Source organism: Temnothorax nylanderi, unplaced genomic scaffold (assembly GCF_030848795.1).
Source record: "Temnothorax nylanderi isolate EJ_2023f unplaced genomic scaffold, tnyl_v1.0 TNYL_tig0054_pilon, whole genome shotgun sequence".
Taxonomy (NCBI): Eukaryota; Metazoa; Arthropoda; class Insecta; order Hymenoptera; family Formicidae; genus Temnothorax; species Temnothorax nylanderi.
Window position 1 is genome coordinate 610,783 of NW_027249116.1, and position 27,939 is coordinate 638,721.

Consider the following 27,939-nt stretch of genomic DNA (forward strand, 5'->3'; position numbering starts at 1 on the left):
CGCTTCGTGCGCCTCAGTCGTTCGTGGACCTCGAAGGACGATAGAGGTCGAAGAGGGCACTTCCTCCTCTCCTGGCCTCGCGAAATCTTTCGGCACGCTCTTCCTCGAGCATCCTCTCGGTCTCCTTATTCTTCTTCTTCTTCTTCTTCCTCCACCTCCGCTCTGCTCCCGTAAGACCTCAGTGACGAGGGTCCCAGCAATAGGATAATCATCCGCCAGAGCGATTCCAGGAGGAATTCGTCGTCCGTGCGAAGATATCGTTTTGTGAAGTCGTCACATCGGCAACATCGTGATAGTATTGGAAGAATGCGTCGTCAGCTTTCGCTCGTCCTCGGGATCGTCCTGTTGGGCTGCCTTCAAGGTCGGTATCACTTTTGGGGATGTACCGAGAGAGTGCCGCATGGTTGGAATTACGTTCGAAAGCAATGTGGGATGTTGAGTGCCATTCGACGTGTTATTATTCTAAGTGCGCGCTCGTTACTTACCTACTTAGGATTTAAAAAATAACAAGGACGAAACGATCACGACGAATTAATTTTGAAGGCAATTCAAATGAGCTGATCTCACGTTATCTATTCATTGAAATAACATAATATTTTTAATGATTATTTTATAAATTGTTTTAATCAGATCTGTATTGAATTGTGCTGTGCTAAACTTTTTTCTTCATTCAAGAATTAATAAAATGATAGAAGCATTTCATGTAATTTCTTTATAACGGGTCGTCTCTCTCTTTTGTATCAATCTCCATTTCTTTAACGATTTTCGAAAAAATGGAAAACTATCTACATTGTCATCACTTTTTGCACTCGTTACCATCGTTACCATGACTATTTGATATCCTCGCTTCACGCATGAGTAATTAAGAAGCGAACAAAACCAGATTCGCAACCAGACGAATCCATTCGTTACTCCACGAGGAACGGCCGATCGAGAGTAAACTTCTCGTTAATGATCTGCCACAAATGCTTAAATGATGGATATAATGTTAAAATTCATGCAAAACATTAGAATCGGATCGATACTAGAAATAGTTTAAACCGTGAAATATTGAAGTAACAACTTTGCATGACAAGCAGGACTCACAATCAAATTCACATCAATTTCGGAATAATATATAGACATATAATTTTATACATTCTATTAGGGATTCATTAATTTAACTTTATTTATAACTTAACTAAAATTTTTCTAAATAAAGATATTCGGACAATTATGAATGGGCAAGCACAGATATGCGACATAATGTTATTTTCAGCGTATTCAAACAAAAGTTGACCATTAACGGTTTTGTTTTATTCAACAAAAAAATTGGTCTGTAAAATTATAAATCGATGTATATAAAAAGGAATAAAAAGGAAAGTAACACGTCAGCGCGCAATATTTCCGAAAAAACGAACGGATTAAACAGAAATTGCGGGAACGCCTAAATAGCTATAAATTTGGCTGGGAATGTGTCGAGGTGTGAAATTCAGATCTCCCGTTTATTCTGACATACACGGAAGTTACGGTTCATGAGTATGGCTGTGATTAAGGAACCGTTTCTTCGTACGCGCCAACGAGGAGCAACAAGTAAATTAATGACGATGTTCACCGAAATTCATACACGTACGCGCGTATGTATTGACTACGCACCTTTCCCTTTCCCTCGCGGCGAAGGGTGTCGATAGGGGGGCATCCATTGAACCCGCCGCGCCGCAAAGAACGTCCTAGGCATCCACAGCCAAATGCGACGCTCTTTCAGGGAGGAAAAAAAGGGGAATGCAAGAAGAGGAGCGAGGAGGAGTTTTTCGTTTTAATCTCTCGCACGCTCGCATCCTCGTGCACGAGTCGACTCACGGGACCGATCTCGTTCCTCTTCCTCTCGACTCCTCGATTTACGTTCGCTGTATGGCCCTTTTACGTGGTGGTTCAGTGGCGTAACTTCATCGGTACTCTTAGACTTTTGTCCGGATATATACCGCGCAAAAACTTCTCGTAATTACAGTTAGTTGAACGTTGAACGAATTGGAAAATGTATGCTGCGAATGGACGTAATCCGTAATCAGAAAGAATCTCGTCTCGCGCTAGCAGTAGTAGTAAAGTAGTATAACTTTATTGCTTGTGGAATACTCTTCGATCCGTATATCGAAAGAGAGCACACCGATGCAAGGAAATATTATGCAGTACTTATTCTTTTCGTGCTATTCTGCTTAATGAATAATTCCTAATCAATCGCTTTACGGGGATTAACTTAATTCCGGAAGTTTGCAGCGGTTGCTGCGTCCATACTACCGCTAAATGAGGACTGTTTGTAACCATAAGATAAACTAACGTCGAGGCTGCATCTCAATTTCTTCTCTGGCGTTATCTCTGGCGGAATGCACGCGGCGCAACCGGGAAATACGTGATGAGTCTTTTATGGTTTCACAGTCGTAGTTCCGGGCGACGGTTACGCTACTGCGAGAGAGTGGATAAAGGGCCCCGTATAGGTCGCCTCGGGTGTTCGACCGGGCACATATAACGCGCAAAACGATGAGTTAGCGGGGCTGACGCGCCTAATTAAGTATGCTAATCGTCGGCTAAAACTCGTTGCTCGTCGACGAACGAGTCTGGAAGTCCACGGGATGCGCGATGCGCGCAAAAGGATTCGCGCGAGCGCACGTGAGAATCCGCGAGTAACGAGTAGACTCCGTCGGTGCCCTTAACGATAGCGAAACCTCCACACCTCTCGGTCGTAACGAACTTCCGACCCACGGTCTATAATGATGCCCGGTATGCATCGCGACTGCCGCCGAGTCGGAAAGTATCCTCGTTCAAGTTTATACCGCAACGATAATGGTATCGCCATCGAGCGAGTCATCGAGCGTGTCGCGCGATTAATCCCCTAATTAATTAATCGCCAGCAGTTCATCCTGTAATTAAATAGTTTAGAGCGGTCGATTGCACGACTTATAAACTGCGCGATTGGACTTCGTATTGACCTTAATCGCTGCTAATTATCACAATTTTATAAGATAAATTTATAAGATAAAGATTGTACGTAACGAAAAGAAATATAATCTCTTCGTTTTGCGATACATTTTATTCTGTCGATCGGTTGTTTCACGTATAAAATTATCACGGTAAAAAACTTTTAATTTATATCATATAGGATGATTGATGAATTATGAGTACCGTTGACTAAATTTATTTATTTAGGCAAAATCATCTCTTCATTAAATAATGATTCGTATGCGATAAGTATACAGCTGTCATCATTTAGACTACGAATTACAGTTACTTCTCACATTCTGTCAGATTATGAGATAATATTGTTCAACGTAGCCGTACAGACGCCTCAATCCACAGGCAACTTTTAAGATCGACGACAGTGAAACTGAACATAACGAATTTCCTACGGTAATAACGCGTGTTATAAAGCGTATACATAAATTACGATGATCACCGACGAATTCATTGCAACGATTATATCTTCAATGCCATCGCCATCGTGGAGCACAGTTTATTTTCCAACTAACACAATACACGCTGGATTTTACTGGGCATTTAATAGCCGATAATTTATTGCGATCAGCGTAAGTGTCGGATCGTACACGTACGTGTTTCTCCTTTCCTACACGGCCTAGCGCTATAAAACGGGATCGTTTCTTCCTAATCGCGCACCATCACGTGCTCAATTCTCACTTCACGACGTCGCAAATTTCATTAAGTCATCAGTAACGATAAATCACGCGAGTGCGTGTTCGAGCGACGCATAAACGCGCGACACGCGAGTAAAGTCGGATTTATGGATCCTGACGTGAGAAATTGAAAGAGGGAACTCGAAAATATATTTGTCACGGATCGTGGGATTTTTACTTCCGGATGTAGCGAGAAACTCTCAGGATGAAGAGTAACTACCGGGATTGGCGGTCTTTGAATGCTTAAGCTGCGAACGAGTTTCAACGCGGATACAAAGAGTCCCTAACGATGTGTCAGCCCTTTCAACTCGCTCGGCGAGATGCTTCCCTTTGTACAAGAGAGAGAAATCTCATTAAAGAATTATAATTCTATTTAGGTATAATTATAATTAAATACAATTACATAATTTGCATAATTGCTCCGCAGGATATTTTCAAAATTACTTTCCTACTCAGAGCATCGAAATGATTCGGCGTTTATACTTCTTAATTTTTCCATTTTTTCACAATTATTCGCAACAACGCGCGTATTATCTCTTTTGGAAGGTCTGATGAGATTTTAATTCTTCAACGAGAGCAGTTCCCTTGTTCTTAGATCGCTTGTCGGTGCAATTTGTAGCGAGGCACGAGAGAAGCAGAAATGACCGAGGGAGACAGTTGCATGCGCGGGCCCACACACCTTGAAAATTGCAAACTATTTTCATCGTCCCGAGGCGGTCATTGTCTTAGCATGAGTCACCATTTTAAGTCTATCCATTATAGCAGGACTCGATCAAATGTAAAAAAAAATAACTAGTTGTAATCGAGCTAATCTCTAATATAAATCTCTTAGCAAATCTTTACTCATGAAACCTTGTATAACATCTTCAAAAATTATTCAACAACACCGCTACTGTTATTATTGCAGTTTTACATGTTTATATAAGTGACAAAATGACAATTTTATTCTTCATGAATAGAAAAATATATCAAACTAAAGTTCTTTTTTTAATTTTTGAACATAATCTCGAAGCAAATTTAAACATTTATTTTATTATGACATCAATTTTAAAATATCTTCTTTATTGAAATAAGTGTAGAGCAAGTCCATTTCTTGCGTCATTTTCCACATTCCTTTACTAATGAAAAAACCCTCTCGCAGATATCTGTCTAGTTAGAAATTAAGTGTTTGCAATTTCCTGTAATTTCATGCGACGCTCAGTAATATCGTGAAAGTTCAACTTGACGTTTATTGACGGCATTGCGTGCAGTTACTGGTCTCTCCATCATTTCTCATCATCCTCTCAATAGTATCTTCTCTTTTCCTTAAACTGCTTATACTACATCTGAGACTTATCTTATACATTAAATTATATTTCACACTTTTCCAATTTATTATAGATTTCTACCTTTTTGCCTTGCATTAAAAAATTAAATTACTACGCGCATCTCCATATTAGATAAATTTTTAATCAACGGTATATTGAAAAATAATTGACATAATCTTGACACACACAATAATAATAAATAGCCATCGTTTTATTAAATAAATAATATTTAAAAGTTATCACAGAATAAATCGAGTTGTGTTTATGCATCAATTCGCGTGGTGCTAATGTTATTTGTTTGAAAAATTTAATCGCATAATGTTATTTAATTTAATGTTTTACTTTTAGAGACTTTATTAACTAGTCAAAGCTAATCTGAACGTAAATGATGAGTTGAAGTAAATAACGATTATCATTAAAGGAGGTGATTTAAACAACACCGAGATGCACCTGCTGTCCACTTAAATGTACGGTCTTTTACGGATGGGCAAGCCCACCGATCGCATGACATCAAGATGATTATATGGGCCGCGTCTTCGCGTTCCGCACGAAGGATCGGCCGTGACGGTTTCGTTCATAAAACAGACCTGATAATAAATTCATTACACGTTGCGCTCAGGTGCCCCGATAATTATGAACATAGTGATGACGATCGTACGGAAAACTGGGGGGGACGACGCTGGACGTGTGTCAATCAGTGCGAGGGTCCCGTAATCGTTAATTGCATGGACCAGTAATCAGCTATTTTCGTGTTATTAAGTGTAAACTGAATGTCATTGATACATCCGGCTTATTATTTATAATTAGTGGCAGATTCTATAATGTAATGATTCAATGACCATAAAGTTTTTCAACGGTCAGCTTCGCACGGTCAGTTGCCTTCAAAGTCCGAAGAGCGGTTGGTCATAAATTCATTTGGCGCAATTTTACATTAATTTTGACATTAAGGGTATTATGAAAACGAGAAAAAGTCACGTGTCCTTTATATTTCGTTTGACTGTTCACTGTTTCATATTCATGTGCTCGAAGCACCCGTTAAATGATTTGCGACAGCATGCCTCCTGATTGAATATCTGGTTAATCGCCGAATCAGAGGTGTAATTTGTATTATTAAATCGACGATATATATACTTAGTGCCGAGCTCCAGGCAGTTAGCTGCCTATAGTGCTGAATGAATGGTTCGTTAGTACCTTCTCGAGCAAAATGTTTATATATAACAAGTACAATAACATTCTCAGACCAACTTTATACATAATGCTGCAACGAGTGTAACAGAGAAAATTCGTCCTGTTTAAATCTTTTTAAGTCACCATAATAGGATCATTGGTCTCAATACCTGTAGATAAGCTACGCCAAAACGACGTGACGAATCTGCGTTATGAATAAATACATATATCTCAGTTTATACATTTATTTTATGATAAATATTCTTATACGTTTTATTAATTATTGGGAATATTATTCTTTCTCATGTTACACACAACCCGTTCTCTAGTTGGTTTTTCAGGAAACGACAGTTATCATACTTTCGAAAATGTTTAGAAGATATACAGCCTATAGTTTCTCGTAATAAGATTTACATAGTACAGATAACGAATAAATCGGAAAGGCATTACTTCGATTGCCTCGAGTGAAAATGTCTATAATTTTTTTATATTCAGTAAATATATATGTACCTACTTTAACCGTTTCGATGCGAGCATGAGCGATACATGTCACACGTAATGGCTAAAAGTCGTAATCTCAGTAAAGACCAAGAGCAAGAACTGAGCGGACTGTTAAATGAACATCCGTAAAGATTCGTAAATGTATGTTATGCTAAGTGGAAAGGCGTTTACTTATACGCCAGTGGAGTTGGGAGCACGCACTAGCGATGCTATCGAAACGGTTTCCTTGTCGTGTCGGCGCTATTTGTGCACGTGAAGCAGCTCGTAGAAAATGTAAATTATTCATTAAACGGCATATACATCGCAGTCACGTTCCTCGTTCATTGTCAATTTTTATTTTGCCTCGTGTATGTACAACTAGTTTCCTACTAAAATATTCAACGATACTGGTTACTTCACGCAAAACGCCGTCAAAGACTTGGAATTCTTATGACTCTTGCCATTATATCTTTAATACAATAATAACTACATTATTATTATTCATTAATTTATCGGCAAACTAGGTCACGTGTCATTCTACAGCGATTAGAAACTTAACTTGTTCAGAGATTAAATTCACTCTGTTTGTAGGTCATATCTGATCTTGTATTTTCATCAATTATTTTTAGAATAGAAATGCATAATCATCTCTTTCAGACGACAATAAATCTTCCTGCTGTATTTAATGGACCGTATCAGGTATTGTAGTAAGAACTTTTTCAATGGGGACTAGTAACGGCAAGTCATCTTACACCTTTCGTGATTATTACAAATGGAACAAATGCAACAAATAACTATATTTTAATTTAAACATTATTTGCATATTTAATATATTTGACATCGTTACTTTCAAATTATTTGTGGCAGTACAGCAATATTAGGGCAAAACACTTCTAATACAATTTATCTGATTGTATGATAGATACGCACCACTCAATTGAAGTTGAAGGAAACCCGTTTTGTGCGAGAAGTGATGCAGAATCTCTGCGTTATTACATTGTATTATAATGATAAATCGCGCGCGACTGAAATTTTTAGAAATGGAGATTCTCGTCTTGAGCACGACTCTTGCGTTATTAAGATTAAAGTAAATCAATAGTCGAAAAGTGGCTGGATTTAGTGGATTCGAATTGTAAATACGAGTAAATTGCAATGACACGTTCAACGTCCAACAATGTTGCGCGCTATATATGATATAAAATTGATTTCACGAGTACTTAATATATTGACTTTTCCAATTACTAGATCAACTCTATTAAGTATACAAGTATAATATACTTAATAGAGTTTACACTTAATAGAGTCTACACTTGCGATCGAGAAAGAAAGAAAAAAGTTAGAAGAAGCAGGAATATAATTGATCATTTATTTAAATAATTCATTAGTCATACCGTCAAAGGATTCTATAATGATATAATTGAATCGTTATTATGCACAATTATATAATTACAGAGACGGAATCGTTATAATATCGCGTTAAACGTTATCGTCGAGCTATTTGTACTAGTCTGTTAACAGGACAACCTGCTCGACTCGTTTTCTGTCTCTTTCTTTTAGTTAATCATCAATAACCGTAGTATGATGTTGAGCATCAATGTTAAACGTCACCGGATAAAAGATGACGGTCTATCTCGCGTTTATAGCTTCCATTCTATTAACGTTTCGCGAATACGATAGATCTTTTATTTAATCCTTAATTTTTAAATACAATATTAAATGAATTGAAAAACTGTAGTCCATCTTTCAATTAGATGTATGAAAGAAGTAATCTTCTCTTCTTATGTGATTTAAATTATATATATATAGATATATATATATATATATAATTATTTCGTAATTTTCAATCTTTTTGCACAATTTGTATATTATCTCTTATTTGCTGACCATTATTCTTCGAAAAGTGATTAATCGATCTCTCTCATATAAAATACGATCAATGACTGTCCTCATCCTAAAACATTAACGCTAATCTCGATTCGGATAATTCCATTCAGTTTCGTTCATTAATCAGATGATTGATATTTCGGTCTAACATTGGAATACTATAATTATTTTACGGTAAAGAACTATATACTTAATTAAATAAGAAACAATTGCGCCCGTTTTATAATCAATTTTACCTCGAACCATGCCATTGACTGACGATCGACATACGGTCATTAGGGATCGAGCCAGTTGGTGAGTCAGACGATTGACTCTTTCGATCGTCTCGGGTCAGGCTTTAAACACCGTTATTGTGGTCGATTCATCTTACGAGTCGATGCTTGACTTACTTTGCTGACCCGGAGACCCAGTGAATGTGTTCTCATGAATGTCAAATAAGTATATCGCGCAAAAAATATAGAGAATGATGTGTGATAGCGATATTTTGTGCAGCTAACGACATTTTTGAACATTACTGCATGTGTTACATGTAATAACGAGCGCACTTCAAGCGAGCTATAATAATTCTGCAATCTAGCATCTCGTCATATCAACGATACGTACGTTCACTTATTTGCATGCAAATCGCGAATAATGTATTTGATAGACTGTAACTGACGGTTCGCAAAGTAAAAATTAAATAACGAAGTATAAACTATTATATATATATATATATATATATATATATGAAGTCATATATGTTCGAACAATCTTCAGATATAAGAATATTTAAATACATGTTAAATGTCTTTACTTGAAAATAGTTTCTTCTACATTTCACTTCGTATTATTCAGGAAAGTCTACATCAGTTTGAAATACGCAAATTTTTGATAAACCATACGTTATCGTTGCAATATATATGGACAAATAATTCTAAGCGCAGTATTTGAAACACGAGATTGCAATATAATTTGCATTTTATCGCAGGAGCTTTCATACCCGAGTATTTGCATCTTTCTCTCTTGCAAATTGCGTATATTTGCTTTGACGGATCGACATCAAAGGATTCAGCACTCAGCGGTAGCATTCTGTGTTAGTGAATTATTTCACTAATAACATCCAGGTTTCTTCGCGTTTTTGTACGAGTTTCGCGATATGATCTTCTAACTTTATGACACTACGCCACGTCCCAAATATTTTATACATAACGCGGTGCAAATTCCGCGTGCAATTCAAATTACAGTAACTTCAAATAATTCCACGGAAAATTTGCATTTTAAGAGTTGTCCGTGGAATCCGTATCTTTTCCTCCCTCTTTGATTTTTCATATTTTTTCATAGCACAACGATACTTGATTTATTCGTGATCAAAGTTGAGTACCAATGATTTTAATGATTATAGTAAATATATACCACACCATTGTTTCGATTACTTAGTCCCGACTGTTCAATGCGTCCGCGATCGAAAGCTTTTAACGACAACGAGCAACAGTTTTAATTAAAGCACGATGATTTACGTATGTATGCTCCGACGATATTCTTCGCAATATTATATCTTGAGATTGCTTGTTAGAAATGCAGAAGCGAGACAGGCTGCTCGAGAAATCGTGCGGATGAGAAAGCTGACGGGAAGATTCTTAGGAAGAGAAACGGATGATTAATCATGGAGCTCGCGTAATAAGCCATTAGATTCCCGTAGTTCGCGCAGACGACTGCGAGATAGTTTCCTCAGGCTAATGAAGCTGCATAATCGTTCCTCCACAGTCGGAAGACAGTGGAAACCCTGACCTAGACTTAAGTAGGTATGGAGGTAAGGTCGAGGTCACTTTCGTGTTTCCTCTCGGCGAGGGTACGGAAGTCATCGCGATTGGATCTACCTCTGTCGGATCAAATAGCGAAAGCTTTCACTCGAGCTGCATCGGTGGTTTCATCAAGACAACCGATGAAACGATAGTTAAAAGATTTCAAAAGATAACTGCGCCTCGATTCTTTTCGAGACAACTTGAGATTAATGAAACAGTTAATAAAGCCTGAAAGGAGGCTGTATCGCGAGACTAAAATTATCAATGACTTTCGCTTCCATTCCGCGTTTCATCGATGAAACGTCATTTTGCATGATTGAAGATCGCTGCTGTAAGTCACGGTGAAGCGAGAAGGTATAAAGGTCGAGGTTAACGTCGGGATATATTCTCCGTAAAACAATCATTAAACGCACTAAACGCCGGCGATCTATCCTCTCGCAGCAATCAATGGCAATTGGCAGGCTACTAATTAAGGGCCGAGGTCATCATTATGAATCTTATACTCATTGAGTAGGGGCGATTTAATGTTTACACAATCATCAGTAGCTACGTAAACGGTGAGATTTGCAAAATTTTCGTATTTACCACGTAATAAAAAATTAATTAGTAATGATAATTAAAAACATTGTATCAATTTTATTAAAAGCTTGCTTGCTTGCTTGCTGAGAAATAATAGATAAAAGTGAAAGCGTCATAATGTCGCATAAATTATTGCATTATTACATTATTATAATGTACTTGAAGGATTAAATGCCGTTGGTATATAAAACAAGGAAGCACAGAAAACCCTCTTAATTACTTTGTTATCTATTATCGCGCGGCAGACTATTGCAACAATCTTCTTAAGAAATTTAATCTTATCTGACGGTTTACGATGTAATAAAACTACACACGCAAATCCGCATTCCGCTTCGCCTTCTCCTTCTTTTCTGTGATATACTTAGATTCCTTTGCGTTGATCAGAATTGTGATCTCATTAAGAATTCGTAACGAAAGGTCGGAGGAATCCGCAAGACAGAGAGCTTGTTGAAATACTTCTTTGTGCGGTTACATACGCGCTGCCTATCGCTATTGTACTCCCGTTATTCAAATTTGTTCAAGGAATTCCGGAGCCAACGTGTCACTTACCAGAATAGTTCCTCCAAGCATGTTCCGCCGCGCCGCGGTGAAATGAAAACATAATTCATCCCGGTAAACGCGCTATCGTAGGTACACGCTTCGAACGGTCGGGGGTACGCGATTTAACGTGCACTTTGTTGCGTCTACGATTTTTGCCGCTGTCACCGACCGGTAAACTAATCCGCGTTGAATACTTCCGGAGTAGCGCAAGATTACCTTCTTCGCGATGCGCGCAAAGAACCCGCGCGAAAACTCGCGGCCCTTTCGCCGTATAACACAGCGTGAAGTACACCTTCGTGCGCGATGGCGATAAATTTAGCCGGCCGTACACCGTTGGAGATATATATCGTTTCGTGTTAAACGCCCGAGGTCATAATCCCTCCGTCGCCGATGAAAGTGTACGAGAGCCGCTGGAGATTCAATTGCGTTATCAAAGCCCACGGCTGGATAATGAAAATCGAAATCTGCTAGCTTGTCTACCGTTTACAAGCACAGCACATGTATATACTCGCGGGTATAATTCGCGTATTCCGTCAGCCCTTTCACTTCCGGCTTTCTTGAGAAAAGGACCATACCTAGTTTAATTATTTTAAAGGTTTTCGCGAGATCGGTGTAGACAAGTGTGGGATCAAAACATTGCCGATCAATGAGGCAAATGTAAAAAATAAAATATCTTTTTTCTTTAATTAAGATTTAAACCATCTCCTTGAAAATAATGGCATATAAAATAAAATTGTATTTTATGTTCTGATATGAATTACAAATTGAATTATAGTGAATAGCAACTTTCATTGACCTTTGCTAATAAATATATGTACGACATACGATCTGTTTAACACATAGCACATAGGTACATATGCAATAATACACGATTTACTTTCCACTTTGTTTGCGGTAATAACAAGGTACAAATTAAAACATGTGCCATTTGCTTCACATTAAAAGCAGTGGTAAACAAGCGTAGCGTGTAATTATCTTTTGAATGGCAAATATCTAGAGATCGCATTGTGACGTTATCATCTTATTGACACCTCACTCGGCAAATAAGAAGCTGGGAAGCGTCATCTGGCTCGCGGCATGCGATGTTACTCGTATATATAGAAAATAAAACTGAACAGAAATATTGTGTCAACCGCTAAAATGACTGACACAAAAGGTGATGGAGACTTTAGCTTCAGAATCTTCGGTCGTAACTTTAAACTTTAGTACCGGAGGTAATTTCACATTCTTGTGTGTCTCGATGTATTAATATTCTACAAAAATTTCATGTATGAAATTATATAGTCGTACCACGGTTTTACAACTTTTCTCGTATTCATACAGCTTCATAGAAGTTACCTAATACGTAGAATCGCAACGAATTGTCCACGAAAAATCTATCGCTTTCGGGAGTTGTGACCATGTGATACTCAATTAAAATTATCTCTGTTAACTGCTTGTAAATAAATTACCCGAAGAGAGTCCGTCGAATACGTCGAAAGCATAGTGGATTAGCATTCTAAAGTTCCCACCCGGGGATCAAACGTATTGTGCATATCAAGTGACATAATCGGGCGCGGCCGACGCGACGCGATGAGATATATCACGAGACATCGTGAGACGTAACGCAGTGAATTATCGAGACGCAGTTGCGTTCCGCGCGGTGGGCGGTCGTGCGCGGAAAAAGGCGCGAATGTGCGTACCGCAATTTTCACGCCGGCGAAGGATAAAAAGAGGGCCGGTTACTGCCGCATATATGGACAGAGGAGGAAGTAGCGCGACGCCTCTCCGTCGTTGTGTCGTAGTGGCCGGTCGAAGGTTTCTCCGATCTAACGGATCGGAATCGCTCGTGTGCATGCGAACGTACACGCACGCATGCACGTATGGAAGATCGTTCAACGCGAGCCGATCCGGGGAGGCAGTTTTTCGTCCCAGTACTCCACTTACGACTGCTTACGACTCCGTCCACTTAAATTGAGACTCGCCGCGCGCCGCGCCGCCGCGCCGCGCTGCTCGTCGTGCTTGATGATCAACGACGGCACACATATCGGCGCGGTTCTTGTGCTGATCTGCGCGTGTATGCGTAGGGCCACCTGGACCACGCGTCCCTTGTGTACAGAAGGATAAGCCGGGGATAGGGTATAAGCACGTAAGTGGAACGAGAGTGGCTCTCCTCGAGAGCGAGCGCCGCGAAAAGGGGGTCGTTCGATTAATTCGCGTAATTAGTGGCCCTTCCTTTTATTCCACATTTATTATGCTTCCGTTCGCCCCAGCCTCTCTGCTCTTATTTGCGTCTTTTCAGCTTTTCATAAGATAGCACAAATCTAATTGGCTTCGAAGCGAATGTCCAATTGAAGCCTCGCTCGAGCCGGAAATCGTTTACCGGGAAAACTGACGGTGCACGCGACTGACGATGCAACGCACAAAAAGACTGCTTCTCTTTTACATCGCCGTGCGCTGGAACCTGCTTGTAAATAAATTACTCCAAGAGTTCAATACGTCGAAAGCATAGTAAATTAGCATTCTAAAGTTCCCATCCGGGGATCAAAACAGTAACGAATTCCGCGCGATACTCCGACATCTGTTTCCCTGGAATTCAAGATCTCTTTAGATACGGATCAGGTCGCGCTTGTTCGTCGACGACGAGGCGTGAATATCAGATGTAATTGGCAAGAACGACGGGGACTTAACATTGATGTTGCTCAATGCTTTATTTTAGACACGGACTGTAATTAGCGTCTTACCTGCAAATTACCGCCGCTCAATATCCCCGAGCGTTAACTTTCGTTGTGATGTACTAAATAGATGTGTACTTTCAAGATAACGATATGCAAGCTATCCGCGCGTTTGCACTGTAGATCTGTTACGATAAGAACGTCGGATATCAACGTCGTGCGTATACTATAGTTCTGATAGCACGCCTTTCGATCGGAGCGAAATAAAGATCGAAATAAAGACGCGTAACAAATCGATAGCCACATAGCTTGGGATGTGTTTAACATCCATCATTACTTTTATTCCATTATTCATCCGCTTTCTTTGATAGATTCATTTTTCGATTAACGTATTAAATAGTTCCCCTTACTTAATACACACAGGTCCATGGATTAATCAACGGATAATTACGATATTTCTACGTGAGTGCCGCGCTGGGGTACATTCGAGTTATATGCAAATATCGCTAATATTTTTATTTTTCGAGCTCTCGACCTCTCTTTGGGAAGCATATATAGTCGCGGGAAATAGATCGAGCAGGACACCCGCTCCTTTATCCTCGCACGTGAGTGTCCAGTCGGCCGTATCCCGCAATTTAATTAGTTTTTTGTCACGCGTTGAAATACGATATCGGCTCGTATACAGTTATAACAGATCGCGGTGAACCGGTACCGCGTGCGCGTTGCCGATCGGTGTGTATTCGTAACTTCTGCTTCGGTCTCGAAAATCCTGTTGGCCAAATAATCGCGGCGTTCTTTCAACTCGCTTCAAATTGCATTGTCATCCTGTGATATAACGTTAGATTCATCGTTGACTTTTAATAATCAAGATCAATGATATCAATATTGAATGAGTATACGTAATAACAAATGTGAGACTAATAAAAATAATAAATTCTTTGCATGTGGCAGTTCTCAATATTCATCTCATCAATAAAATTAAATTATTAATCAATTTCTCTAATTAATAATTAAATTTGTTATATTATATTCCTCCTTTCTGTAAAATAAGGATTACACGTATGTAATTCGTCGCATCTGTTTACGTATGATGCAAGGCATGTTAGATTAGAGTTGAGGAAATAATTGAATTATATCATACGAATAATTCTGTTATAGTCAATCAGCGAAATATCGATACTTCGTTAAAGATTGTTATCCTTATTTACTTATAGCAAATCGTAGCACTCGACTAGTATCTCAAAGTCTCCGAAGAGTCTACGCTTCCGATCAGCCTATGTACGCTAGGAACGATGCAGTTCTCGTCACGTGCCGCAAAGTCGATAAATCATGCGAGTGCTGCCGCATGCCATCGTCATTTCAAATAATCTAGCTTTAAGCCTCCTTAAGGCCAGTTCTACGATGTGTACGCGAGAGAGTGTGTGTGTGTGTGTGAGAGAGAGAGAGAGAGGGAGGGGAAAAGAGAGACAGATACAATACAGATACTATGAGGAAACCGAGATCGTTTCGCAGAGATACCGGAGAAATGCTGGTAGTAAAAATCAAGCATCCCTTGAAGATGTGACGTATACGAGAGTCTGATCTTGCGATCAACAACGCACCGTTGCGTTCCCATCGGTCACGTGTAATTACAGGGTATAAGTACATAAAATAAATCAGCACAGGGAACATTTTTATTTCGATAGAATCGACTAAAAAAGGTGGGTTTCTAAATAAACCAAATTTATTTCTTGCACCATCTAGATTGGGTCCTCGAAATTCCTTGAATTTCCAATGAATCTCAAATGTTATGATGCAAAGTTAAAATTTTCAATGGGAGCTACATGTTTTTAGTCATCGATCTGGTTCATTCATGAAAAGGAGGTAAAATAATTTTGTCCGTAATTACATCGTTCCCAGTGCATCTCCATGCGGAGAGGTAAGGCGAGGCGAGGCGAGGCCTCGTTAATGCAACACCGCGCGGACGTGTTACGGGACAATGCTATGAGGAAGACGAGATCGTTTCGCAGCGATAAAGAGCGCGGCAGCGACGACCGACCGGGCCGGGGTGATCGGCCAACCCAATGTGTTTGCCGCTACGCGCACGGAACTGTCCGATCCGAGCACGAGCTCCCGCGATTTTGACGCTATCGATTGCAAATGATTTATGAGGCACTCTCACGGGGAACAGATTGGCGATAGCGCGTCTCGAGAGCGCGTAATTACGCCAAGACATGCCGAAAGATCGGTCGGAATCGTAGCCGGAAGCGTGACGATCCTCAAGCATCTTTAGATCGATGGTGGACGTAATTGACGCGAGATGCTCCTATTACTGACAATGAGAGAATAAGACGGAGACAAAAGTTTCAATTAACCGATAGACGAGAACACACCAGAAGAGGACTATAATCTGTAATAATTAGAAAGTACCGTAATTTAACAAGTATCGCAATTTGGCTTCTCGCGAAACAATACGATGTCTACATTCGCCAGAAACTTCCGTTTGTATACTCTTCGCGTCAATATTTATGTAGTCATATCGCGACCACGCACGTTATCGTAACTGATGTTATGCAAACCGGTTATAATGACTGATATACTATCGCGAAGATGTGCATCATTGAATCATCATGCTATCATTGATTTACCCACGAAGATCGCTCTATCGTTGCGAGAGTATATAAACACGGTCGTTAAAGATTGATATGGAAATTAATCGTACTATGGCAACGCTGGAAAGTCACGATTAATTGTAAAATATATTATATTTAAATACTAATAGAAGATCTAAAGAAATTAATGGATCAGGCATCGAAAATAATCGAGAGATAATATAATTTGACCCAATATATTGATTTCATGTGAAATACATAAAATGTTATGAAATACAAAACACGATCGGTTAAATGGATTTATAGGCTTTGTGGACAATGCACTTCGCCATTCCAACAACATCATCGATCAATGTAATAGAACGTGAAAAGCCTACGCATATCAGCGTTTCGAATCGTATTCAATGACAATAGTGCCGGACATTGAATAATTTATACTCGGACTGTGTCGATTTTGCTCCTCGCGTGTAAAGTGACTACGGCTTATTCCGCCAAAGGGAACTTTCTCGCATCGCGTAGTAAGTAACAGAAATTGCAAGCTAACGAGCCGAGCGCTTCCAAGTGAACAGCGCAATGTTAAGAATTACTTAACAAGATAGCGTAGCGATAACTTTGACTGTGACGCACATTGCTGTCGGAAGGGAGCGTTTAACCGGACGATTATCTTGTCACGCCGGTGGTTTAATAATCGTAAAGTCTCGATGAGTCGATGGGGAGGAGGTGGAGAAAGAGAAGAAGAGATTTCTCTAACGATAGATTTAACTTCTGGCGAAATAGCTTCGCTATACGGGGTTAACGGCACGCCTGGTAACTGTGCCGTTAAAAATTGTATAATATCTATTTAGCCGACTGGCCGGTCGCCGTGAGGCACAACAAGTGCTTCCTCTAATTTGTCACGCGTCCTAACGAGTACGCCCCGTGCCGAAGGATTCTCGAGGAATCGCGAGAGGAAACTAGCATACTATATAACTCCGGCACGAGCCCGATTCAAGTATATACGCACACTCGGACACCGCGTACTGCGTAAACTTGTAGCCACGTAATATGCGCGATCGTTCCGCCATCAATTATCCACACGGTGTTGTTCGTCTTGCCTGGTTTCACTTCTATTTCTGGTTCTCGCGACGCGACAAGATCTATTCATCACACGCGCGCCGAGCGACCGATTTTCCTCGATCCTGGCCGCGAAATCGAATCCGTCGCTCCGAGCGAAAAGAGATTGACGGGAAAGACAAACAGAGGGAAGGGAGCGAAAGAGCAAGGGGAAGAAAGTAATCCCGTATTAGTAAAATCGATTAAAGGAGATTCTGGAACTGGAAAACGCTTCGCGTGATTGTCGCGAGAGCAGCATCTGACCAGCTGATCTCTCAACTCTTCTTGCCAAAGATAGTCCGCACGAGAGGGAGGAACAAAAGACGGCGCTTGGCATTAATCGTTTTATTTTCAAATAAAATATCGCGCGGCATATGCAGCGATACACATTCGTATTCCTATGTGAAATTGTTCCGGTTCGTTAAACTGATCTTTATTAACTGTTATCGATCTCGACGTCGTGCTCGCGCGATTCCGCCGCATCCGTGCTTTCCACGGGCTCTCGTTTCGAGGACAAAAATTCGAAGAGCAGCATCCACCCGACCGACGGACGGTGCATCCTTGCCGCGGTTCACCGACCCGCATATACCTTCCTCTCTCGTCCCTCCTTCCTTTTCTTCTTCTCCTCCTCCTCTTTCCTTCTCTGCCCGGGCGCATTCATTGTGCACCGTACCGCATGCATGCACGCGCGCGACCCGCAGTTTCTACGGTCCTATAATTCGATCTGCATTGTTCACCAATCGCCGATCGCCGCTTACCCAGACGTCGGTTGCTTATTGGTATAATTGATTCATTTAATCATGTCGGGAGGGACGGATAACCACTTGTCTAGTCGTCTGCGAACGGACCCCGATCGAATTCTTCAGCGCGATCAGCGCGAAAAGATCACGTCGTTCATCACGCAAATGCGAGACGCAACAATTTAATAAATACAATCTTCCTTCTGTTTTTTATTTATATTTAATTGGTTTATATGTTTATTTCGTTTAGATTGATTCGTATGCAAAACTCACCAATTATACCATTGAGCATCTTATGAAACGATACGCTAATTAATTGGAACGATCTTTATGCGCGTTGATTTTTTTTTCAGTTTCGTGTACAAGTGCAAATCACTACAGCAATCATTAGCATGTCAAACTAATACGCCTAACAACATCAATGGAATGAATAACGACATGCTGATGATTGTAATACTTGGTTACATTCACTACCAATAGAATTGTTTACTTTGATTAATTGTTCAAATGATTCAAATAATTGTAATCCTTTTTCGAAAAGTTTACAGCACCCTTCAATTATTGCAAAGGAAAAGAGTGAATATTCGTCGAAGTCATGCGAGCGATTAAAACAATTATCGTTTTGTGCCAAGGATAATTACATAAGCGTATATGAGGAACGTAACGTCGTTTTAAAGTTCATTACGCGTGCGAAACATCTCGTGATGGAAATTGTTTCTTTTTAATTATTATTCCATCTCGCGCAGTATATAGTGAAAATGATGAAGAGAGGTGAGTGCGGCGCATCAAGCGACCGCGATGCAACTAAAAAGGCGAGTGATCGATAGATAGAGCGGGTTACAGGGCAGTGCGGTACGATCGATTTCGCCGGTGCGCGTTGTACAATCGAAAGAACGTCTGTAAATGCGTAGAGTAATACTCTTTCGGCTCTTCGAGAGACGACATCTTTCAGGAAACCACCCTTGACACCCGCGACGAAGTCAATTTAGATATCGCGACTCAAGATGTTGATATACGATGGCGCGAGTCATTAAGCGGTTCTGGACCGATCGATAAATTATAATCAGCGTAATTATACAGTTGCTCGTAAACCTGCTTTACGCCTGTCCGCGTGGCGTACGCTATGTGCAGCCGGTGTGTCCTGATTTCCCACGGAACGCAAAGAATCCTGTTTCGGCCAGTTATCGGGCCACGTACATTTTACCGAAGGAGGTCAAAAAAACGACAGGGCGGCAAAAAAGTTTGCTCGTTTCTCTTTATCGAAGATGCCGGTTTTCGTGCAAATTTGGTGCAAACACTCTTTTAAGTGGGAAGGACGGGGCCGATCCGGTTGCCGATTACAGCGCAATTTGCGAGATTAATAAAAATAATGCGTTAAACCCACTTCGATCGGAGGATCGTAAGGCGTAATAAAACGCGCCTCGATGCGTTTCTTCGATACACGACGAAACCGATGGTAACCGCGCCCTCGGACGTCCAGTACATCCCTAACTGTAAAGTTCGATTTTATAATTTGTTATATTATGCGATCCGGTATGGAACGAGTGCCGTAAATCCCGTGTGCTGTTGACCCGACGCTCGCTGGACCGAGACCGGCGGCGGCGCGCAGACCTGCACACGGCAGATATCTGCCTCGGACGGTCAACCGGAAGTAATTAAGGTTTCGACAGAGAATCTTCTTGCGGATAAACGCTATGGCCAAAAAGAGCGACGACGAGAGAGATCTTGTCGGGAAATTACGTTATATTCCTCTTTCTCTCTCTCTCTCTCTCTTCTCTTCTCCTCTCCTCTCGTCGTTTCTCTCGCCGGCCTTAAATATCATCTCAATATAGCCTATGTATCCCTGCTCATGCAGAATACCCCGTAACGATTTAATATACCGCTTCACATCCCTCGCGTATTGTAACATTGCGAAAGACGATGTACCAGTGATGTACAGCAGCCTTTACTTCTTGTAAAAACCCACGACACCGGCGCGGTAACTTGCCTAGCTTTCGATATTGCCGCGTGACCTAGGCGCCTAGACGCCTCTACGACTAGACGACTCCCGCCTTGCTTTTATGACACCTGGCCATAAAGCCTCGCGATCGAGAAGCGTAACGAGAACCACTGCAACGCGACGGTGGATTTTACGCGCGTCCACATGCGATAAATATTCTCCCCGCCCTCGAGATTGTCGTCTAGGAATGCGTACGTGTACCTTGAGTACACCGTGTGATGCATTTCATAAGCCTCACATCGCGATCAGCTCGCCGCGTGATTGTGCCAGGCCGATCTTATCCGATGTATCGCGTATTAAACGTTTCCGCGAGCGCTCTCCCGCGTTCAGCTATTTAATGGACTTCCTATGTTCAATGGACTGCAATATCCTGAGATATTCGAGCGATCGTTTCGTCAGAAGCGGGAGCGATCCCGCACGGAGAGAACAACCTGGTTGTATTCCGTATTATGGTTAAACCATGCGTATGACTCACTTCCTCCACTTAGGCAGGTATTTATTTTTTGCTGTTGACTTTACTTCCTCCCTATGCCGACCGCGTTACATATATGCTTAAGCATTATTATTATTACAATTATGTCATTACAATAATAGGCGCTCTCTTAATACGCGAGGTATGTGATGGCGCGAGGTTACCGTGATGGCGCATAACAAAACGAAGCACCTAACAGTAAATGTTATTACACTTTTTTTTTCTTTTCTCTCTTTTTTCTTCTTCTTTAATCAGAGTACCGTTGACGCTTAAACTTCGCTTTTCTAACAGTACTCGGGCGTACTCGGTAGAACACGATTATTAAATGAGTGGGAAGACGAACAATTTGAGTGAAAGATCGTACCAATGTACATTTCACGGTAATGCGATTATTTATGGTAATGCGATGCCATTAAGATACAATTATCTTCGATAACGGTTCGATTGATATTATTAAGAATAATTATCATGCTTTACATGTAATCATTATCAACGCATATGTTATCCTCGTTAACATCTGCATAATTTTTCACGCAGATTATGTGTCCGGTGCGTGTCCCAGGATATGTCCGCCGAGCGGCGAGCCCATTTGCGGCAGCGACGGTGTCATATACGCGTCGCAGTGTGAAATGCGGAAGAAGATGTGCGGAAAGGGTAAGGCGCTTTTAATTATAATAGTTATTATAGTAGCACACACGTTCCAGTTCGCTCGCATCGAGATTACAGTCTTTTCTCCCTTCCCGAGACGCTCGACTCGTCGCTGGATATGTATACCTATATCACAGTAAATCTGTATGATTTCGTTATTCCGTTTCGTATATTAAACGAACGTAAGAAAGTAAGAATAAGCGCGCGTAGACCCATTAGTAGCGGTTTATCGAGAAATATAACCACGCGATGGGCGCGCTTCAATTACAATCGCGGAAATAACGCGACCTTCATTCACCGGTCTTCATGCGATATTACCGTGCTTCACGGCGCGGACCGCGGACGGTCACGATAAAGAGATTCCTATCGTATTCTCTTTCTATCGCGATACCGGCGCGCCGATAGCCTATGGTAACGAGGATCCGTTCATTCGTATAATAGATGGCCACGATAAATTATACATGGCTGCAAAACGAATCGCGATTTCCTAGAGCGTCGAAACGAACTATTTACGCGTTAGAGTATCGGGTGATTTGTTCGTCGTGAACGACGAGGTCGTACCGGTCGTACGTCGTACGTATATACACCGAGCACCGAGATCTCGTTTCGCTTGATGACCGCGCGAAATCTATCTACGCTACGTATCTCATTATTTCGCCGTCGTACGCTCATTTAGGCGTTACCGTGGCCACGGAGAAGACGGCTTGCCTGAGGTCATCCGGTAGCAAGTGCGAGCATCGCTGTCCGGGCGATCAAGATCCGGTATGCGGCACCGATGGGCGTACCTACCTGAACAAGTGCATGCTCAGGGTGGAGATCTGCCGGGTCGGAATCGAGCTGTCTCATCTCGGGCCTTGCAACAATATTTCGGCCCACAGGGAGAACTGTCCGGTCTCGTGCGATTACGCGCCGCTCGACGGACCGGTTTGCGGAAGCGACGGAAACGTCTACAAGTCCACGTGTCAGATGAAGCTGCTTACTTGCGGGTACGTCGAAGGTCGGCCTCGGCAATTACTGTTAATCGGGAATGTTCGAAATTACGAAAACCATGCTCAACAGCTTAATCTCTGTCTCGCATTTGTCCACCGAGAATTTCTTTTTCGCGCGATAAAGTTAGGTTCGTTATAATATGTATTCGTTGATTATGTTTATATCTACAACTCACTTATTATTTCTCCCATTTTCCGCATGAAAAAAATTACTGGCTTTATAAATACTATAATTCACTATAGACGCAGTTGTCTCTGCTCGTAAAACGTAAAACGCGTATTATTCTGTGGGAAGGAGAGTTTATTCTCTGAGTTTAACATAAAACTAGCCTGGCCGCAAAACGATTTTGACTTTTTCCGGTTCGCAGCCAAGGCGTCGTGCGTACGAACAAGAAGCACTGCCAGACCACAAGACATTGTCGTGAATCGTGTTGGCGTGGTGCTAAGCCTGCCTGCGGTAGCGACGGCATTTTGTACTCGAACACCTGCAAAATGCGGGCGAAGAATTGCGGGTAAGCGACAATTCGTCCTCGACGAATTCAACATACAACTGGGATCGTCCATGCAGGCTCTTCTAACAAAATTCTCGCGAGCTCTCGTATATAACATGCCCTATCTCCTCTGTTCCTTTCCCCTGTTACTCCTTGTGCGCACTTAATCATTCATGAATTGCTCCCCTGTACTCTTCGTTATAACCCCTTGCCTAACTTGAAGAACACTCGAGTCATTTCATCCTTCGCCTCTTTTCACCAGGATTTTGGTCTAAATATTAGATTTGTTAGAATGCGAAGCAACTGCGCGACCTACACTGAGAAAAAAAAGTTGTTAACCTGACTAAATGCGTTCAATTAATTACCATTTTTTTAAATTGAAATATTTAAGTCAAGATATTTAAGTCAAATTACGTCATGTTAGATTTAATATGTCGTATTTAATTTAAATACTTAAATATTTCAAATAAAAAAATTATAATCACTTGAACGCATTCAGTCAAGTTAACAACTTTTTTCTCTCGATATCTGAAATTGGACAACTGACTGATGAATTTTGTAATCCTATTTAACTGCGTTTTAGCATGCAAATCTCGTTGTGGTTTTATCCGACGCAAAGATTTCATTAAGCTCTGACGATATTTATCAGACTGTGCTTTTTAGCAAGCACGTCTTCGAAGTACCAATGTCGTTCTGCGTATCTCGGGAACGGACATCCGGAAGCAACGCGTGTCCCTTGGACTGCAAAAACGAGTCCGAAGTATCGGTTTGCGGATCGGACGGAAATATATACAGGAACGAGTGTGAGATGCAAATGCTAAACTGCGGGTGCGTATCTATCACCTACTATATGCAAATTATAAATATATATATTTTTATTAAATTGATACCGTAGGAAACAAGTAATTACCTACACAACTTGTGTTTTTTTTTTCCAAAAAATTTCAAATTGCTTATTTTCTTGTTACGAATAACTGATCGCCAAACGTGAGTCTTTAACGAAGTGTTAATCAACAGGCAACATGCAAGAAGAAAGATAACGGTAGTAGACTTTGAGAAGTGTCGATCCCGGCTAACGAAATGCATGAAGCAGCAGCAGAGGTGCGGAAGCGAAGTGGATCCGGTTTGCGGTAGCGACGCGAATACTTATCCAAATCAGTGCCATTTGAACGTAGCGGTTTGCTTGTAAGTTGTATTTATTTCAAAGGAATATTGACAAATTTACCCTCCCGTCAAATTTAAAAATAGCAAATATTCTATCGTGAATTCTATAGATATTGATTCATCAACGATAAATTAATCTTCCCTGATTTTTTATGTGTTTTAGAAAGGGCATCCAAATGGCTCATGTTGGCGAGTGCACGACCTTGAAAGAGATCGAACACTGCCCCGAAGACTGCGCCGAAGTACCCGAGGAACCAGTTTGTGGAAGCGATGGCAACGTTTATCGGTGATTAAGAGCATTATTCGGATTCCAGAACGTCCGTTGCCGAAGATTTTAAATTTTAAGGGCGCCTGCACCTCGAAAGGATCGTTCGATAGACCGACCCGTTTGAGGAGACCTCAGGCTGTTTTCCGAACTTCTTCTCTTCTGATACCCAGTTCTGATTGTGACTCGAGCGAGATAAATTAATGTTTATCAATTAAAATTTTCGAGATTTTGCCGGTATATAAATGTACATCCGTCCGTTCGCACTTAGTCGAACATTACTGAAATCCACGATAAAATTATTTCCGATTATATTTGGGATGCAATAATAAATTTCCACGGGTTAAAATCAAAACATTCGAACTGTAACATTTTTTTCGAGATTAAGAACAAGTCCAACTGAACGCAACGTGTTATAACAGCAATAATAAAGTTAAACGATTAAATAGCGGCTACGGATCGTTCCTCCTCCAGTGTTTACGGATGTGTCATGTGTGCACTCGTATGCATTCAGGTCCCTCTGCCATCTGCAACGTGAGACTTGCGGCCAGAGGGTGGTTCAAGTTCCGGCACAACACTGTCGCACCACCGCGCTTTGCAACCAGATTTGCAGCGGGGAACGTCAGTTTGTTTGCGGCTCCGATAACAAGCTTTATCGTAACGAGTGCGAGATGAAGAGGGACAATTGCGGGTAAGCCACAAAACTTCATGTTTGCATGTTTTACTGAAGCGTAGCGCTTTTGTTCGCGAGAAGTGCGCCAGGGGAACTTTTAATAAATTAATCCCAGACTAATTCTCGGAGGAGTCTCGAGAAGTGCATAATTGCATGAGTGAACTAGCTCTTATTAAGCTTTCTCTTTTTTTCTGTAGCAGCTTTTATCAAATAATATACAATAACAAATAAATTAAATCGTTGCTAATTGTGGCGATAGGGAGAAAGGAAAACAAGCAATAAACACAAATATTGTTTTGATAAAGGCATTAAAAGTCGTTACTTCATCTTACAAAATATTTAGATTCTACTAGAAATTCTCCCGTTAATTGTAGATAAAGTTGTAAGATAAAATAAACGCTTTAAAAATTAATTTTCTTTTAAAAGAGAATTTACACAAGTTTTCTATTTCTCAAGGAAAGTAATTAATTAAATTACTTCAGAATAATTTGGTCACGTTATTTTAATTTCAAGCGTATAATTTTCATTCTGGTTTAATAGAGAAAAACTGCCCTGGAATAATTTCATTACCTTGTTGGAAGTAAGAAGGCTAATTATTCGAATTCAATTATTCTATTTATTCAGAAGCGGCTAGAGAGCCAGAGAGCGGCGCGTTTCGTGCCGCGCATATAATTCCGGTGACCGCGATCGTGCTTCTTCCCGATATAATACTTTCCATAGACTTTCATTACGCCCGATCGCGCCATTGAAATACATCCGAGGAAGAGAAGATTGCCTAAGAAACTGGTCCTCGAGAAAACGGTTAATCCGAGCCGGTATCGCGTGCGTGTCCGATGAAAGTCCGTGAGTGATTCAGTCAGAGAGCCGTTCCATTACATCTTCTTTATGGAAATAATAAACCACTTGTATCGCGCCGCATACCAGCAGGAGCGTTTTTGAACCTGCTGTTCAAATACGCGAAAGGAAAGTATCCTACTTCGGGAAGGTGAATTGAACACAATCGCGCGCAATCTCGAAAGTAGAAATTGTCGATGTCTTGATCGCGCGGCCCATTTTCCCAAAGGAGTCATTTTCTATTCTCGATCGCTTTCTAACGTGCCCATTTCTAATTGCACGTTTACCCGATATACGTATATTCGTGCCCAACAAACCCTAATGCTTAAAAATTGCTGGCTGTATATACAGGCTTGCGTGACATAAATACTAATCGAAATCGGTGTTGCCTCCTTGAACGATCTAATTACTTCCTAAGTAAAATAATTCAGTTCTTTACTTTAATAATATCACGGTTTTCAAACAGAGAAAAAAAATATCTTGATTCCAGGAAACACGTATACGTCGTACCTATGAAGAGGTGTGTTCAGGGTTTCCTGTTTCGCGGCTGCCAGAAGATCTGTCCGCCTTATTACGACCCGGTTTGCGGCACCGACGGCATGACGTACAGCAACGAGTGCTTCCTGGAGATCGAAAACTGCCGTAGCAGGAGTCTCGTCACGAAAAAGTATCACGGAGTGTGCGGACAGCCGACGGAGGAGCCGAAAAATTATCTCTATTAAGCTCGACCGAGCTGGCACGGTGATACGAGAGAAAGAGAGAGAGAGAGAGAAAGAGAGAGAGAAAGAAGAAGAAGGAAATCGATCGACGAGATAATTTGGCTCGCATCTCCCGAGGAAGATTTGAGAAGCGACAATTACCGTACATTGATTCGTCATGTGTCACGAGTCCTGTAGCATTTAAGTTCGCTCGACTCATATTAACCAGCTGCAAATTCGATGCGTTCCGATCGATCGAGTACTCGAGCTGTACGAGCGTAAAACGTTCGCGACTCTAGACGGAGACGAGCGCGGCCGCGGCGTGACAGAGAGAATCGTTCACGTGGATTTTTCGGATATTCGATCGTCCCCCGATTTGAAACGCGCTGATTTTCCACGGGGGAGAAAAAAAACGAGCATCTTGCCAGTCGCAGTCCGGATTGTTATCGTATTGTTACTGCTATATTTCTACGATAATAGTACCGCGATTGCCGATCCCTTCTCGGACAGCCGCGCGGACGTTCGCGAATTCTCACCCGCACGCAGCGAAATTACGATTCGCAAAAACCGTTATATTGTGCATGACAGGTGACAAATTATATCGTCCAGATTACTCCTAAGAAACTATCTTTCTTTTCTTTTTCTTCTTTAATCGGGAAAGGGTCGCCAGTCGCGTATGGATATAGTCCTTCCTTCGCACTTGACGGTATAGACTCATTTATTATTTATTATAGCCTTAATCATTGCATACGACGCGATTCCGTCTCTCTATTTTTATTTTATTTTTTTTTTTTACGATACGCCCGTCGTTTTTAATTATGACTACGTCAGAACGTATATTCTTATTTTAGGGGAATATTTGTGCTATTACATCTCCCTCCCGACATGTGATGTGTTTGTTTATTATTATAATTATTATCACTGCAATCTTAATTTATTATCGAGTATGCGAGAATCCTTCTTTTGTATCGACACTAACACTGTATACGCTTTCCAATGTCAATAATAAATCATATATGTATATTTTAAGATATAAAAACTGCATAAATTATACGCGTAATAATTAATAATCATATCGGAAATGACATGTTATTTATTTATGATAATTTCTACGGAAGATCCCGGAATCTAACGTTCGGACCGTAATTGCGACACAATTAATAGTGTACATGTATCAAGAATTAATACATATACCGATATAATTTGCCTGAGTTTAATTTCCAATGCAA

General features: G+C 40.9%; 2 protein-coding genes across 3 annotated transcripts in view; one reads left to right on the forward strand and one right to left on the reverse strand.

The window, feature by feature from the left end:
- Positions 1-27,912, forward strand: LOC139772859 (serine protease inhibitor dipetalogastin). 2 transcript variants are annotated; one of them, XM_071706830.1, is made up of 9 exons: positions 1-361; positions 21,486-21,602; positions 22,273-22,582; positions 22,954-23,097; positions 23,740-23,904; positions 24,094-24,261; positions 24,404-24,526; positions 25,020-25,196; positions 26,503-27,912. In XM_071706830.1, the coding sequence occupies exons 1-9, from the start codon at positions 307-309 to the stop codon at positions 26,732-26,734; spliced, it is 1,491 nt and encodes a 496-aa protein (XP_071562931.1). In that variant the 5' UTR covers positions 1-306; the 3' UTR covers positions 26,735-27,912. The 2 variants fall into 2 exon arrangements, with proteins under 2 accessions (XP_071562931.1, XP_071562932.1); XM_071706831.1 differs by lacking the exon at positions 1-361 and adding an exon at positions 13,009-13,528.
- Positions 1-27,939, reverse strand: part of LOC139772856 (apoptosis-resistant E3 ubiquitin protein ligase 1) — a 62,584-nt gene that overhangs the window by 33,968 nt on the left and 677 nt on the right. The window lies entirely within an intron of this gene.